The sequence below is a fragment of the Pundamilia nyererei genome, unplaced genomic scaffold (assembly GCF_000239375.1).
Source record: "Pundamilia nyererei isolate P.nyererei 1_Seehausen unplaced genomic scaffold, PunNye1.0 scaffold00005, whole genome shotgun sequence".
NCBI classification, from domain to species: Eukaryota; Metazoa; Chordata; class Actinopteri; order Cichliformes; family Cichlidae; genus Pundamilia; species Pundamilia nyererei.
Genome location: NW_005187406.1, coordinates 7,104,148 through 7,121,365, shown reverse-complemented (window position 1 = coordinate 7,121,365; position 17,218 = coordinate 7,104,148). Strand labels below are relative to the sequence as shown.

Here is a 17,218-nt window from a genome sequence, read left to right as displayed (position 1 = left end):
GGCCAGGAAGCGTTTGCGATGTCTTCTCCGGTGCTGATAATTGGCGTCTGTCTTGTGTCAGTGACGTAAGAGACGGATTTAATTTGACGTGACCATTCAAACAGCAGTCGTTTTCTAAAACATCAGATATGTATCGGATTCAGTACCACATACAAAAGTGACCCAGGTCGGATTTGAAAAGATCGGATTTGTGCCGTTCACACTGTCGCACCATGATCGGATATGTGTTGCATAGGCTCAAAAAAGTTGGATTTGATGCGCTTTCGTCTGCAGTGTGAACGTAGCCTTAGTGTAGTTGATAGTCCCAGTCTGTTGTAGCTGAAAGCTGTCAGATCAAATCACTGTAGTGTATGACATGTAAACATTTTTAGTCATCAAATCCAGTCGCTGCCAGTTTTATCAGTTGTGTGTTAGTCAAGGTAAATAAACAACTTTGTCAGAAGTTGGCTTCATTTTACAAACTAGGATCTACAGACATCAACCGTATACTCACAGGTATGTTTGCAACTGATGCCGGTTTATACAAGAACACACAAGGTTGTCAGAATAGGATAATAGGTTGTCTAGAACTGGGATCCTCAGAGATACTGGTTTTTCAACTTTAGTTCGTAGCAGAAACTGATCAGACGCCTGCTTTTCGTGGAGTATGTTCTCTTCGTCTTTGTTTCCCAGACGAATGTAGAGTTTATGCAGACTTCCCGAAAATGTGTAATGGTTATTTCTCAACTTTGAGATAGTCATCTTGGAAGACCATGTGTGTTTGGTGTTTTGAACCTTTAGAAACTCATCTTGGTGTGTATCATATTGTGGGTCTGCAGAATGTGCTTGTGCATGTTTTCTACTTTGGAGCTCAGATTATCAGATTTTCCTTTGTAAGTTGTATGCTCCGCCTGGACAGCCAAAGTCTTAAGACTTGTGTAAGTTGGTAAAAACTTGTTGTTCTGTTTAAGGTGTGTTCCAAGCTTAAGAAGAATACCATACCCCTCTGTGTATTTCCATGTTTTCTGTCCTCTATTGTGACTGTAAACAGTTGAAACGATAGCCTAGAAAAGATGAGACAGAATTCAAAAAAAGCAAACATGGTATTCATAACTTCAACCTGATAGTGACATTTTAATGAAACCACAATTCACTCGTTTAGATCATTGCTCAAACTAATATTTCTCTTATCTTTAAGATTCTCTAATGACATCTGAAATGACTAATACGCCTTCAATTAGAGGTTTATCTTTTAAACTGGGGTCTGCAGAGCCCGCAGAGTGCTGAAACGATTATAGTGGTTGCTCATCAGTCATCACAGGCCCTGATGAGTCCTTGCTTTCTCTACCAGGGGCAATTCTGGCAAGACATGAGTGTGGAGCCAAAGGCAGTCTGGGGCTTAGAAGGTTAACCATCTGGAATGGTGCATTATTTAAAGTTGCATATGCCTAGGCAAGCTGGCTCTCAGATTCTTAATATTTCCCACTGCCAAGGTGTTCCCATTCTCTCATTCACATCTGATTTTTATTTTTTTTCCACGACAGGGCTGTCAGATCTGTCACAAACTTCTGTCAGGAAGGAGAGTTTTAACTTGTGCTCTTGTGGCTCGGTCCAAACTTTGCTCGCTTGTGAAATTTGTTGATGTTTGAAGAGACTGAATTTTAACACAAGACTCAGAGACACTCTTTTTTTAAATTGTTGTGCTAAAAATGAACTAAAATGTCTTCGTGGCCAAGAGTTTTTGCATATTATGTGTCCTCAGCTCAAGCAGCCCACTCCCATCTGTCTTTGCCTGCTACTAAGAGCCATATCTGCTCAGCTCCGAGAACAACAATACTGGCCTAGCATTTCACTGATAATGAGCATGTGACCTAACAACAGAAAGACGCCAACAGGAAAGCAGCCAGGAAATGCAGAGAAAACTCCAAGGGTGTTTTGTTAGTGTAGTACATGAGATCTGTTAACCTGGAAGATCATTTAGGCTTTGGAGATGTATCGATGGTATGTAAATGAAGTCCTCTGATAAAAACAGACCAGAATCTCGTTCCGATTGATGCTGTAAGGTCAAACTTGGAGGGCAAACATTCCTGGATGTGAGTTTAATTTGCCCATTGTCCAGTGTTATTGTCGAGTGTTAATAATATACATATTACTGGGTTGCTAGATGAACTAGTTAAGTGCTGTAGTTGCTTATAGAAGTGTTTAAGTGTAATAATAAAGTTAAAAAAATGTCTACAGGTCATTCTAAAAAAATTGTTTGGGTCACTGTAGCTAAGGTTTACCTTTACAACAGCTGTATGAGGTTGATTTTTATAAAACTATAAATGTTATAAATGTAGAAAGTTTATATCAGTGATCCCCAACCCCCGGGCCACGGATCGTTGCCAGTACCGGGCCGGGAGAGTTGAGGCTTGGTGTCACGGTCTAGACGAGGAGACAGTACTGAACTTGAAATGAAAAGCGAGCCTTTATTTGGGCTGAATAATGTGGCAAACAACAGAAAGCACTGAGGCAAAGCTAAACTAGAAGCTGAACTGGGAAAACTAAGAACTGACACTTAACTCAGACAGCAGGGAAGGCTAAGACAGGGTGACAACGATGCATATGACGGAGACAACTATGAACAGGACTCTGTGCTGGAACAACAAAGAACTGTGAAACATATACACGTAAGCAACGTGGACATGACCAGCACAGGGTCCTGAAACCTGGCGTAACATGGGGGAAGTTGAACAGACGACGCAGCGACGAACAAAACAAGACTGAGGACTTAAATACACACATGAGGTGATCAGGGGAAGTGGAGACACATGAGAACACAGCTGACAAGAAGGAAACATAATGACAATACAGGGGAGAGTAACACTAACTACAGTGAACAAAGAACACCATACTCTTTCAAAATAAAACAGGAAACACAGAGACCTTGACATGGAGATAGAACATGAACTTAACCTAACCAGAGACATGAAACATGACAGGTAGACACATGGACCAGGGAGAGATGACAAAAGGGACTAAGAAACCAAGGACTAAACTGCAAACTAGAAAATAACTAGATGCGTTAAACTACACATGTGGATACAAAAATATGCATTAGAACGTAAACCCTGGGCCTCATGGCCCAGTACTGTGACACTTGGGTGTGAAATTTATGGTTTTCAGGGTTTTTAACGGTTTTTATCGTTATTTTTTTTTATCGTTTTTATAGTTAACTTGGTTTCCCTGGGTCTTTTCCCGTGTGTTATGAATAAATCTTCTTTTTGTTTGGTACTGGTTTTATTTTGTTGTATTTATTTGTGATACCTTAAAGGTGAGTCTGTGAAAATATTGTCAGACATAAACTGGTCCGTAGCGTAAAAATGTTGGGGACCACTGGTTTATATTATTTGGGTTGTGGCGTCTTTGAATAGCATGTGGATGCCACCACAGATAGCTGTAGCTGCTAGCCGTCTATTAGGCTTTACCCTGGATGAGACGTCTTGACAGATGATGTGGTATTAAGGTTTTATGGAGCATTTCTAAAATAATTATCTGGCAAATGGCTTTTGTGATGTTAAACATGGTCACTTGATGCTCTAAAAACCAACACGGTAAATCCAGAAAGATTTCGATTCAGGATTCTTTTGAGTTCCATGTTTCTATCTGCTCATTTCTCTTCCCTGGATAAGTTATTAGGTCTCACCAGACAGGAACTTTCACTAAAACATGATTAACATCTAGACAGCCGGGCCCAAAGGCAGATTTACTGTGTCACAAAGACCAAATAACAACGCAACATGATAAGAGCCCTAAGCTGGCTCCTGCATTGCTGCTACGTCAGACATCGGGTCTTGCTTACACCCTTGGCTTGGTCTCGTCTTGTTTTCACAATTCTACTCTGAAACTGTGAAAACGAATTTGCAAAAGCACATGTTTGACTGAGAGACGTGCGAAGTAAATGAAGGCCGTCTTCCCTACGCAGGCACAACCGTACACTGTAGCACTAAGCTCTGCTGTAGCTGTATCTGTGGTTTGACTGTCATGTTGTCTTTTACACTCTTTCCATTTCTTTTTCAGTGCACAAACCACACTCTGTCACTGCTGCCACTGGAAATAGCTCTGATTTTCTTTTGTAGCATGCCGTTTATCCATCGTTACTTCTCTGCGACCACTTTTCATTTCTGTAAGAAATTACCAGACGATTTTTCAAAGACACATGAAGGACAAATATAAAAGTGACCACCGAGACCATCAAAGAGAAAACTTAGCTGAGATGCTGTCGGAGAGTGTGTAATTACACATAGTCGTAAGTCTCCCGAGGTTGACATGTGTTCATGCTCTCGAGCCCTGTGGGACCACAGAGGTCTGGGTTTTATCCTTCTTCCTTCCTTCCTATCCTTCTGCTTCTTTCACTGAGGGCAGCAGTTACATGTAATGGATTCATTCTCCAGGGACATTTTGGGCTTAAATAGTTACTGACTAGCAATTGATTACCCCTAAATGGGTAATGAGATGGTTTCCATTAAGAAATGTGTTGTCTGTCCTCATCCCAGGTGCCTCTAATGATAATGAAGTGCATTCCTGTTTCCTGGATTCCAAACTCGTACCCAGAGTGGCCTTTCAGGACAGTTAGTTTCACTCATTACTGGTTTCCCCAGTGCTTCCTGTTATCATTCTCTCACATAACAACACTTGAACTGACCCAGAACCTACTAGTTTGTTTAGATGCAGAGAGCATGCTTTTTCACCATCTGAGTTTCACAGTGATTAATACTTAAAAATGCATCATTTGAAGACCAAGATCAGGACTTGTAAATGTCTAGCAAATACAATTGGTCTTATAGTTTAAAAGGCTAAGTAATGCCACCCTCCATGCCTAAATGCATAATGTTTCTCCTTCTCCTCAAGCATGATTATAAATTCAAGGGTTTAGAGTCAGTATTCAGAGATGGAGTTTACTGTGCGGTTTGTAAGTGCTTCAAATCTTTATCCTTCAAAGACATATCCATTTACCACCAGTGATTGGCTCAAATATCTTCGCAGTTTGTAAAATGAACCTCTTATGCCAGACTTTCTGTTGAGGAATAGAGCTGGAATTTCATTTGGCTCTCTCGGGTCTCCAGACAGCATCCCCACAATGTGTTACAATAGTCTCAGCCCTTTGTTTTTCTGCTAATCAGTAGCAGATGTGCGCAGTTTGGCTACATGTTCTCTCTCTCGATCGTGTTCTTCAGCTGTCGGCTGTGTGTGCTCATGTGCTGACTCTGGAGCTCTGGAGCTTTCCGTCCAACCTCAGGGCCATGCCAGTTTCTTGTTTTCTGTGTAGCAGCGGCAGCAATTCCGCCTGCTCCGCTATGATGTCATCGATGGTTGCGAAATGCTTGAGGAAATGAGAACCTCATTGAACCCAGGCTGTACATGTCTTCTGCACCAGTAGTATAGCCTAATCTTTCTTTTAACTCTAAACGTTAGGTTAAGAAACAGTGAGTAAACTAAGACTCTTCATCATTATTGACATTTCTTACTTTTCTGTTTTGATAGAGGACAGCATCTCTGAGTCAGATTCCTGTCGAGGATCTCAAAGATCCCCTGCCTCCTCCCTGGAAATGCTATATGTCTCCACAAGGGCGGCGATACTATGTCAACACCACAAACAACGGTAAGCGAAAATGTAATGTGGATTTTTTAGACGTGCTGTGAAAAGAAGCCGAAGCAGGAATATCACTAGCCTGGCTTTTTGTGGCTCGCTTTCCTATTCAAGCCTAAGGGCCCTCTTCAGTTTTTGTTTTCAGTCCCAGAGGTCACTGCTTAAATGGTAAATGGAGTGGTACTGATGTAATGCTTTTCTAGTTTATGTGAGCGCTCAAAGCTCTTTCTTACTACAAGCCTCATTCACCCATTCACACAGGCCTAAGCGCTTTTTAACCTAACACTTACACTGCAATGGATGTATTGGGGAAAGTCAGAGTTCATGTCTTCCCAAAGGATACTTTGACATGCAGATGTGAGGTGCTATAATCTAATCACTGACCTTACGATTGGTAGACAACCAATTGTTAGCCTAAGACCAGATTTACTAAACAGAGCAAAATAGAAAATAAAATAGTTCTCATAGGTGTGGTTAGTTTTACAGGCGACTTATAAAAATTGAGCTGCTTTGTCCATTAAATTTAACATCAAACGCAAAGAATAAGTCAATTTTTTCAGCATTTTTTCAGTATTGACACAATTAACAGTAAATTGCATATCATAAATGTCAGTAAATCAGTTTGTGTGTTTGATCTTGTCATGAGGTTTCATTATTAGCTTTAGCACGCTATGGAGTCAAGCCTAGCAGTTTTGCTGTGTTTCATTCCACATTAGCTAAAGAAATCAGCAGATGCAGCTTTGAAAGGGTGGTGACCTTCCAAAACAGAGAAATGGAGACCTGAGTGAAGTAGTTTTTAGCTGTTATTACTTATTATTATAAGCTTCAGAATCTAGCTAGCTGGTGCCCCCTGCCTACATGCTAAGCTAGGCTAATCACCTCCTGACTTGAGAACCATACTTGGCACAGTGTTGCCAGGACCAAACACACTACCATTTGATCAAAACTCTTTACTTCTGAGTTATATTCTGAAACCACATTCAAAAGGCATCACACCAGAACATTTATAACACTGTGCCTTTCCTCCTCTAGAAAAAAGTGCCAACCACACACTTCCTTCCAGTTACACAGTGAACGTCAAACTGTGCCAAAGCTTCAGTTTTCACTTTGTATACTACACATGATGGTTAATATTAAAAGTATGCTGAATTAGCTATTAGCAGTTTCCGTTTGGAATTTACCCCTGAATGTAGTTACAGCTATAACCAGGCGTTCTGATACTAGTTACCCTTAAAGGCAAGTTCTGTAGTTACAATAATCATCACCTTTTGGTTGTCAGTGTGTAAATGTAATGGAGCTATAACTCAGAGAAGTATTGGTATTTTTTGCAAAACCCACTAAATCAGTTTACTGAGAAAGTAAAACTCAGGTTTTTGTAGGTTCACCTGGGTTTATTAGTTGGTTTATTTCTGCAGATTTATTTCTTCAGCTGCCATTATTAATTTTTGCACTCTGACGCTTGTGCTGTCTGTTGGGGTTTCTTTGTTAATACTCGTCTCTAAAAGACATGCTTATAAACATTCATTTCCCATTTGCCACATTGAAGTAAAAGATTTCCTGCTTTGCTCTCAGACCGCTCTTTGAATTCTCAATAATATGTTTTCTTTCATGAAACAGAAAGCTAGCAGAGCTCTGTTTTGATCTTTAAAATGATACCTGCGTGATTTCACGTGACTGTAATCCGGCTGAATGTTCACTCAGTGTCTGTTGTAGTCATGGTACCAGAGAGAGACGCCGTCCATCAGGGCCTGTAAGGACAGACCCTGCTGATAGTGCCTTGTTTCTGTCAACACAATCACCTCTCAGTGTCTCCCTGATTAGACACACACACTGACACACTGGCACAGAGATAGCTTAATACTATCCCAGAGTGAAGTCACTATAAAACTTGACTGATGATACTAATATCTTACAACTCTTGTGTGCCTTTGAGTTAAATAATGCAGGTAAGAGTGGTTTATACATGCAACTGTCACACAAGCAGCATGACAACATTACGTTCTACTGCAGTACGCAAACTTGTGTAAACCATGCATACATTTAGTCTTACTAGCATCCTTTACCTTCAGGTGAAAATCAACAAAATCAAGAAGTCGGTAAATGAAAACAATCCTCATTTCCTCCTACTGAGCCAAAATAAAAACAAATTATATTCAGTACATTTTTCTGTCACTCAACTTCAAGACAGTTTGGCAGGGGCTCTCGTTTCCTGCGCTGCGTTCAGACAGAGAGCTGGCTCTCAGGCGTGGAGATTGGACCAAATGCTCACTTTTCAGTGTGAATTCCTACCAGAACACATAACCACGTGTCAGTAATAAGACCTGACAGAACAGTTAGAAACATTATTCATACTTGGCCTTGTGTTGTGAATCAGCTTGTTGTACTGGTTTCACATGTGCACCTATCTCCTTCATATAACTGGGATTGTGGCCTAGCAGTCACTGATGACCCTCACATCAAACCTGCTCACAGCATGCTCGCCTCTGATCACGGCTGCGGCGGTCAAGTTGCGGTCATTAGCACGGATCTAAACTTAGCTGAGGTCTCCACCCAGGCACGAGCCAAGGGTTTCTCCTTCTGCTCCTTTAGGATTTAATGAGGTGCTTAAGTGCTGCTGTCTTAAAAGTTGGACCCAACTCGCACTCTCACTGGATAAGACTGTTGTTGAATAGTAAAAACATCTATTTCTCCCTTTCACATTATTCCACTGAGAAGTCAGCAGATCTTACTTGTTTTTATGCGTTTGGTGCTATAAAAGGAGTCCCACAATATTTCCTATGAGAAAAAAAATGATTAATTTTTCATAACTTTTTTTGTTGTTATTTTTTTCACACATCAGCAGCATCTGTATCCTGGCTCATAAAAAAAGCAATATTGTTGCTATGGTGTTGTGAAACTGGCCTCACAGGGCACGGGAAAAACCTGCAGGACTTATTTTCTGAGTCTTAGCTGCACGATGACTAAAAGCTTAGAGAACGCTCGGTCCTGACGCACGCACACAAACGCTGTACTACAGGTCTTGTGGTTTTTTTCTCTTCACTACCACAGCAGCTGTTTCCAAACAAACACATTTGATACAATTTTTAGGTATTTATAGCAACTCTGCTATTTTCTTTGGACTTCCCTTTGGTTACGCTAAAGTTCAGCGAGATTAGATTGTATATGTGTGTGTACGTGTGTGTATGTGTGCACGCGTGCGTGTGCATTTGTGTTTCTGTGTCACCATGGTAACAGCAGAGTGCGTGGGTGAGGGCTGCATGTCCTTGTGTTGGGGATTGTTTTTTTTTTCTCTAGGTTTTCCTTCCTGTGTTGCTGGGTGCAGCAGAGCCGCGGTGCTGGCTGTTGCAGCTTGTACCCGTCTCCTCAGAATCTCCACTCATCCCAGTGAACCAGTGGGCTGCTGGATAAACATACTAAACCAAAGTCATTCCAGCCAGAGCACACATGCTGTAGATACAGATTCAGTCCCAGGATTTTTAAGGCCAATTGTAAAAGCAATTAAATCTGCCCTGTTACAACATACCCTGTTTTGTGAAAACATGCAACATTAAATGTGTATAAGTTACTTTTCAAATACAGTAAACTACTAAAATTCAGCTCAACATTCAGTTAACAACATATTTGATTCACTTTTTCCATGAGATTAAGTGAACATGACTAATAAGTAGTTAAATGATATAAATAAGAGCCTAAAGGTCTTATCAAGGTGGCTACTGGCACGACTGCTTCTAAAGGACTTTACTTGAATCTGACAAAAATGACTTTACAATGTTATAAGTTCACATAAGGTACACAGACAGTGTACAGTATTTATGTTTAGTGTTTTTGATTGTTTTCCCCCTATTTTTCTGCATGTTAGGAAAAGCACATGTCAGTGCGTCTACAATCTGGAGATAACACAGTGAGTGAACGGGCTGCTTGGACTGATAAAAACCAGATACAGGAGGTAGCTAATCCATCAGGGACCTGTGTCATATGGTTATGAATAAAATATAGCATCAGTGTCAAAGCTAACTAGGCCATTCTCCTTCTCCCTGTTTCGAATCGGGGATCTCTCTCGGTGTGGCGTCGTGGACAATAAGCTGTCGGCGTGTTGCTATCGGACCTGCTGTCGACTAGTTTCATTCATTCATTTTTACTTTTAAGCATCGCTGTCTTCCGTTGTCAGTCACACTGTGCAAAATGAAAATCCGAGACGTTTGCTCTATCCGAAAAGAAATGAATGCTTTTATGATCCATAAATGAGCCCGTGCTGATGCAGCTTGGATCATTAGATGACTTCATTCTGTCATTGATTTCATGAATCTGCTTCATTAAGACCCACGTGAAACCTGAAAAGGGCGGATAGAAAAGCGAGTAAACTGCACTCTTTGGTCTCTGTTCTGTAATCCAGGCTGTCAAAGTAATTTAGGATGATTGACAGCTTTTTAGACTTCATCTCCTCTGTGACAAGGCAGGCTGATGAAAATCACTCCTGCTGCTGCATATGTATCACTGTATCTGTATGAACGAATGCAGCAAATGTTAAGACTGATGTGTGTAAAAAAACAAAAACAAAACAACAACAAAAAAAACAGGTTCATGGAAATGATCAGAGCCAGTTGCCTGGAAACTCAATCTGTCCCTCTCTGGGATTGAACATATAGTAAATATGTGGGCTTTTGCACCTTTTAATACAAATAAAAGTGCTATTTGGTTGGAAAAAATATTTACGGGCAATTCATGCTGAAAATGATTGTGATAGCCTTCGTTAATTTGTAAATCTAGTTTAAATCTGACTAACAGGGATTTATGAAATTGTATTTTTAATGATGTTTTGAATGCTATTCCTCTGGCAATACATAGAATGACAATAACAAGCAATTTCCCTCTGCTAAGAAGGTTATACAATAATTTTCTGCTTTAATATCCCATTTTTCTTACTGTATCGATTTGTTTGTGACAGCCTAACAGAGAGGAATTGATACATTTATGGCCAGCGAGTGCCGGCTCTGCCCCGATGTTGTACATCAAACATGAAGGCACAGCCTCTCTCCATAAGCTCGCTGCCAGTTATCCCCTCCATGCGTGTCATTTGAGCTGATGGGCTTGGCTCAGTTGTCTCCTCTGCTGAGCAGTGCCAAATAGAGCAGGGCCAGCCTAAAAGACCCGAATGAAATGAGAGCTCTTTACATGTTTGTGCCTATTCTCTCTGTGATCATAGAAAATGGCTAATTGAGCCCAGCACTGTGGTCAGAATGGACATAAGGGAGTTCAAATGAAAGGGGTATCTTCTAGGATCTGCATTGGACTTGCTTTTACAATCTTCAATTGCCAGCAACTTTTCCAGCAGGAATGAAACGGGGATAGATGTTGGGAAAGTATCATCAGTACCTCTGAGAAGCTTCATTAATACTTTTTTTTGCTTGGTTCAAAGCTTCAACCTTTTGTACAGGTACAGTTCAACCAGGAAAAGAGAACAGGTGGTTGATAAAAGACCTGTATATATATATATATTTTTGTAGCAGCCAGAACAGATGTCATTAAAAAATAAAGGCTGGGTAGACCTTCAACTTCCACATGACTTCAAGTGGGAGTTCTTGCATTTCAGTTGGCCTGTGACACGTCTATAGCTGAAGTAAAGTTTACTCTGTGATGTTTCCATTATTAAGTGTATAGTACTTTTTCTAACTCTGCGATGCAAAAAATAACTAAACTTTCACCACTGGAAAGAGGACAGCGTTTTCTCAGTGGGTGTGTTGAAACACATTCTTGTGTTTGCTAGCTTTTGATATTTGTAATTTTCCAGAAAAACATGCTAGAACTGACAAAAGGCAAATATTTTATATTAATATGGCATACTATATTTCTACATATTTGTGTCTGCATGAACAGAGACAGTGGCTTAAATCTCTATAGTAAAATCTTGATATTTGGCAAACATCCTTCCACTTTGACTGCATTTGAGCTGGAAGCATACAAACACTGTCCCTGTCCTTCCAGTGTGGTAAATGTTCATCTTGTCCAGTGCAACAGGTTGATCCAGGAGGTTTTGATGGAATGAGGTTTTTGTACAGCTGTAGCTGTCACGCAGCAGTCTCTGATTTTCTGTTGCTAAGTGATCCTGACTCTTAGAGGAATATGAATCAAACAGACTTCACTCTTGTCCAGTTTTTCTGGGTGTGATGAGAGGCAGAGCAGGTCAGAAGGTTGTTAGTTTGATCCTCGGTTCTTCCAGTCGGCATGTCTTAAATTTCTTTGGGCAAGATGCTGAACCCCATGTTGCCCTGACGTATCCGTCCAAAGAATCAAAGACGTATCCTTTCAGTTCTATTCTGAGCCTTCAAGACTCAGAATAAAAGAGGCGCATGAAGGTGAAGTCCATTTGAATACTGACAAAATAATGTCAGTAGTCAAAAAGTTATTAGTCTGACCTACAGACCTATCTAGCTACATCTTAGCTACTAAAACAGTGACAGTTACATTTAACACATTTGCAAATGTTGTGGTCAAAATAGAAATTGACACACATTATCTCTTTGATTATAACAGGTCCTAGAACACTTGCACTGTTCCTGTGTTGTCAACAATGACTTTTTTTTTTTTTTACTACTCAAGAAACAAAAGAGGCCTCACATTAAAAATACGAACACTATAAATCAAAATTATAGCTGATACACGATGTAGAAGTGAAACAGAATAGATGCCCTTTGACTGCGGTCGAGATGTGGCTTTTTTTTAGTTTAACTGCTGACTACGACAAGAGCTAAGTTCCATCTGTGAATCACTTCTTCTTATGGTTTCCAAAGTTGTTTCCAAAGTTGTCAACAGAATAACAAAAGAATGTAGCAACTGGTGTTACTTTGTTAATGTCATTGTGTTCTTTTCTTCCCCTTCTCCCAAACACCAACAGAGACAACATGGGAGAGACCGTCGAGTGCACCGGGGACGCCAAAGAACTCCTTCCGACACAAGAACTCTCTGCCAGCAGGTACTGAATATTTATTTCTCCAACTCAGCCTCTTTTACTTCAACTTCCTCAAGTTATAATGCCACAGGGCTGTGAATTCTCTGAAGATTCCACAATGGCACAAAGCACCCACTCACATACACACCACACACAGTCACTTCCTGTAACTAACTTAATCTGGAGCCTCAACTAAAGAATTAAGGCCTGCAGTGTCCCTCTTTTGGCTCTGCTCCTAAAAGAAGACAGAAGGAAAGAAAGAAGCAGTAAGGTTTGTAAGTGGTAAAATACAGGACGCGGGCTATGTTCATTCACTTTGGTTAGAAATTACTTTTCTTTTCTTGCCTTGTAAATAAAAGAATGTAGAAAAGGTTGGCTATGTTGACTGTGTGAGTTACATTAGTGTTTAGTAAGTGGACGTTAGCTGATTCTTAGTAAAAGCCATTTAACGTCTCTTTTCAGTGGTTGGAATTGTTTGGATTGTGGTTGTTGTTGTTTTCACAGGCAATCCTGCATTTTCAAATGCACTATGACCAAGATTTTCAAAATAGGTGTAATTTTTTATTCAACATGATCCAAAATGAGCAACTGACCACATAAAATATTTACCGAGATCAAAACAGAGAATAGTTTTCTCATATCTGCTGGCCTTCAGGTAAAATCCAGGTTTAAGACACTTCGATATTGGCTTCGTTCTTCTGACCCAGAAGCTACGTCCATGTTTTTCTTTAGGTTCTTAAACCAAATGATCAATTAAAGTTGTTAAGCTGTAAACATTCATACTATTAGAAAATGTGTTACGTTAGCATAAATTGACATTTCCTGTAAATTGCATTTTAAACTAAATGAATACTTTTTAGATTTTCTTATGTATGAAAAAAATAAATAAGTCAACACACTAATGGATCATTAACAATAAAGCACGGCTATTTTCTTTTTATCTAACAACATGAACAACGTTTAGCTGTAGGCTAAAATTGTTAGCTAATTAGCTGCTATAGCAGTATCCTCTTTCTGGCTAGCCACTGATCCATTGGCTTTGTTATTCTAAATCTCTATCTGAAAATATGTCAATTCAGTGATTTACTGTAAAACTGAGATTTTTACATATATAAACCTTTAAGACATTCCCATGTAACCTGGTGGTGGATTTACCTATACCACAAGCTAGTGTAATGTAGCTAACTGATTATGTGTGTTTGTTCCATTAAAGGCATTTTCAGACCACAAAGCAGAAATAAGTTCAGTTCAGTTGTGGTTTGGTTCAGCTCTTAAAGATGAGGAGCAAACTCCCTTATGATAAGAATGAGTTTACATCTTATCCATAGAATCCTGAATGTCTTTCTTTCTGCCTGTCTTTATCTGTCCTGGTGTCTCTCATTTGTTTTTCCAGTGAATGGATTTCACACAGGTGGTAGTCCCTTGCATCATGTGGAGCACTCACACAACAGTCTGGTGAGGAAGAGCAGTACAGAGCCCCAGGTAAAGCTGTCTGATTTTATTATTTTTAGTCCTTGACTATATCACTGAAAGCATAGATGCAAAAGATGTGGATATTCAGCTGTCAAGGCTTGCTTGTTTGCTCCTTTCGAAGAAAGTCTGTCGCTGTTTTTTAAAGTTTTATTATCCCAAAGACTCATAAGTGATGTGAGTCCCCCAAATTTAGCACAAATGTCACATGGAGTGAAATTAACTAAAATTAGTGGTGTTGGTGTCTTTCCAAGGTTTGAGAAAACTTGTCTCACTGCTGTCTCTTCGTGCTCTAAATCATCTTCCACCCTGCCAGGTTTTTCACAGGCATGACATTTAAACAGTCTGTTTGTCCTGCTGTATGCTCCCCGCCACATGTAGATAACTGCTTATTTTAAGAACAAGCGTACTATGACTCAGTTTTGTCTCATAGTGTATCAGTTTAGGACACATGAGGACAAGAAGTTGAGGTTAGAGCTCCACAGGTGCAGTACAACTAACCAAAGTACTTGGTAATGGCATTGGAGTGCAGAAGAGATAAATAACCCCTGTGAGGGTGTGACGAGGCTGTTTAGACGCTTTGATTAAGACTTAAAACAATTTCCCAGTAAACTGGTGCGGCTCTATCAGGACGTTATTGTGGATATAATAATAAATGACCCTGCTTCTGCTTCTCTGTTGCAAAATCATTGCTTTAGGTTAGTTTGTCTGCCAACACAACTCGATCCATATCCAGTGTTTAGACACAATTAAAGATGTAATGATGTACAGCTATACTGATGATGCATGATGTCATGATCAGACCACCTCTCTCTTTCTCTGCTCGGTATTAATGGAGCAGCTGATGGCAGTTTGAGCACATTAATCCCTCCTACAGTATCTGCTCCCCTGATCATAATTAACCAGGCACTCAGGGTGCAGTTATACAGGATCCACCCACCAGTTTTTCACTCGCTGTCACCTCACTTCTCTCCTTTTCTGCATCGCAGACTCGTGTACACAAACCCGCTCATTCAAAAACTGCAAACACGCACATGATGCTAATGACTCAAGGTCCTGTTCCCTTTTCTATCTTTAATTATTTTGTGGGAATAGAGGTGATAAACTCCCTATACTTTCCATCTAGCTTTAGTGTTTAACACTTATTTATTTCACCCACTGCTGCTTCAGCCCAGAGCACTGGAAATGACTCTATTCTGAGCTTAAGTGTTGGAAATCACACACACATGCATCAACATTCACACAAAGAGAGAACGCAAGCCGTGCTTTGCTTTGCTCTGCAGAACTATCCTCCCTACTCTGCACAGCAACACACACACATCCATACACACTAGCAGCAGCAGCACCAGGAGCACAGAGAGCGCCAGACAGACGCTAACAGCGCTCGCCTGGAAAACAACTGTGTTTGCGTGCATGTGCGGGTGGCGGTGTGTGTACGCCGAGCAGTCATGTCTGACACGGAGGATGGAGTTTTTGACGGAGCGTCCTTCTTCTCTCTGCAGTGCCCAGGATCGACGTCGCCCACGAGGAAACACAACAAGGAGACCACAGTCACGGTGAGTGGGGCAACTACTGGGAACTCTTAACTAACCATGAACTCACCCCAGAGCGCTACAATAGTCCCAAAGGACCAGCAGGGAAGAACTTGAGTCTTTATTTCTGAACTTATTAGCTAAAAAAATAATATGTCTAATGCAGACGTCCCTCCTGGTGGACTTTTTATCCAACCTCATGATTTCTGCATCATTTAAAATACATCAGTGCATATCCTAACTAACTAAACCTTAACTGTATTGTAGCTGTAAATGCTTTTCATTTTCTCTTCAGGCTTGCTTTGTTTGTTTGTTTGTTTGTTTTTTTTATCTGTCCGCTCCTGTGAGAATTGTTCGATGCTTATTTTCAGTTGCTAGTGTACAGATACACAGTGACATCATCCTGTTCAGCATCCAGATGATTTCTCCTCTGCTGTCAGGTCATTACTTCCTGTTTGGCCTCACACTAGGAAAATAGCAGACGTCCTGCTCCCAGGAGGTCATGGATTAAGCCCAGGCTTTTATTTTCTCAGGATATATATATGTGTATAAAAAAAACATGCTTGAAATGTAAGGGGGAGGGGGCATTTCTTGGCTTCCATAGCAACCAGAGCGATGCTATTGATAAGCAGATAGTTATAAGAGGAAACAGGAGTGAGAAAAGGGAGGTGAGAACAGCAACAGTCGATATCAAATAGCTATTACTGATGCCGTCTGCTGACAGCGAAGTCTTGAAGAGGTCAGGTGACCTTCAGAAAAGTCACGCTTCTCTTCTTGCACAGTAGATACACATTTTGCAGTGGTAGAGCATTGTTGTCACTCTGCCAGGCGGGCAGGTGGGCGACGTTGATAAATGGCAGGATTGTCAACTTGATACCATAGTGAATCTACTAAGGGGCTGAAGCTGAGCTTTTATTTTTGTAAGACAAAAAGTCTTTATTTTAGCATAACAAGAACAATTTGTCCAAGATTGCTGGATTGTAAAAAATCTGATTGTAAGCCTTATCGCTGATACGGTAGTATTCAGTGACATGATAACACCAAACACCAACCAATCCAGCTAATGACATGTTGTAACTCTTGGCCTCCAAAAGAACGTACGTTAGAAAACTAACAGATTATTGTGCTAATTACTGGACATGCTGTAACTTGTTCACTTATATTAAAGCAGATAAACACATGGTCGTCCATGTGTGACGCAGCAGAGGGAAAGCCAGCAACAATGCTGACAGAGAATCCAAGCTGCGCACTAAACAGCCAGGCAGTGATGCAATCAACAGCTGGAATTTCCACAGGTTTTTTTTTTGGTTTTTATCTTAACTTTACCGTCTGCAGCAACTTGAAAAACTGTGTTCTTGAACAGTTTCTGATGTATTTTGCCCCAAATCCTTTTAAGCTGTGAGCGCTGTGAGTATGACCTGACCATTCAACCAGTGAAATTTGCCCCCTTAATGATGCTGGCAACTTTTCCGTCTTTGGCTTGTGGCGATTACTCGATTGGGATCCATTGATGGTTTCTTGTAAACGTAGTGGAGTTTTTAGAAGAACTTTAATCCTATGAACATGCTACAAGTGAATACTTATCTTTACACATTGTTACTAAACCACAATATTCAAAGAAAAGACACAGTTTGACATCTTCAATCGTTTCTAGAAAAGAAA

At 40.4% G+C, this 17,218-nt stretch overlaps 1 protein-coding gene across 1 annotated transcript in view; it reads left to right on the top strand.

The window, feature by feature from the left end:
• The window catches only part of gas7b (growth arrest-specific 7b), a 62,131-nt gene that overhangs the window by 22,563 nt on the left and 22,350 nt on the right, over positions 1-17,218 (top strand). Inside the window, exons 2-5 of the mRNA XM_005721911.2 lie at positions 5,503-5,620; positions 12,501-12,578; positions 13,948-14,036; positions 15,527-15,580. Of these exons, the coding sequence (XP_005721968.1) occupies positions 5,503-5,620; positions 12,501-12,578; positions 13,948-14,036; positions 15,527-15,580 (339 nt within the window). The remainder of the gene's footprint in view (positions 1-5,502; positions 5,621-12,500; positions 12,579-13,947; positions 14,037-15,526; positions 15,581-17,218) is intronic.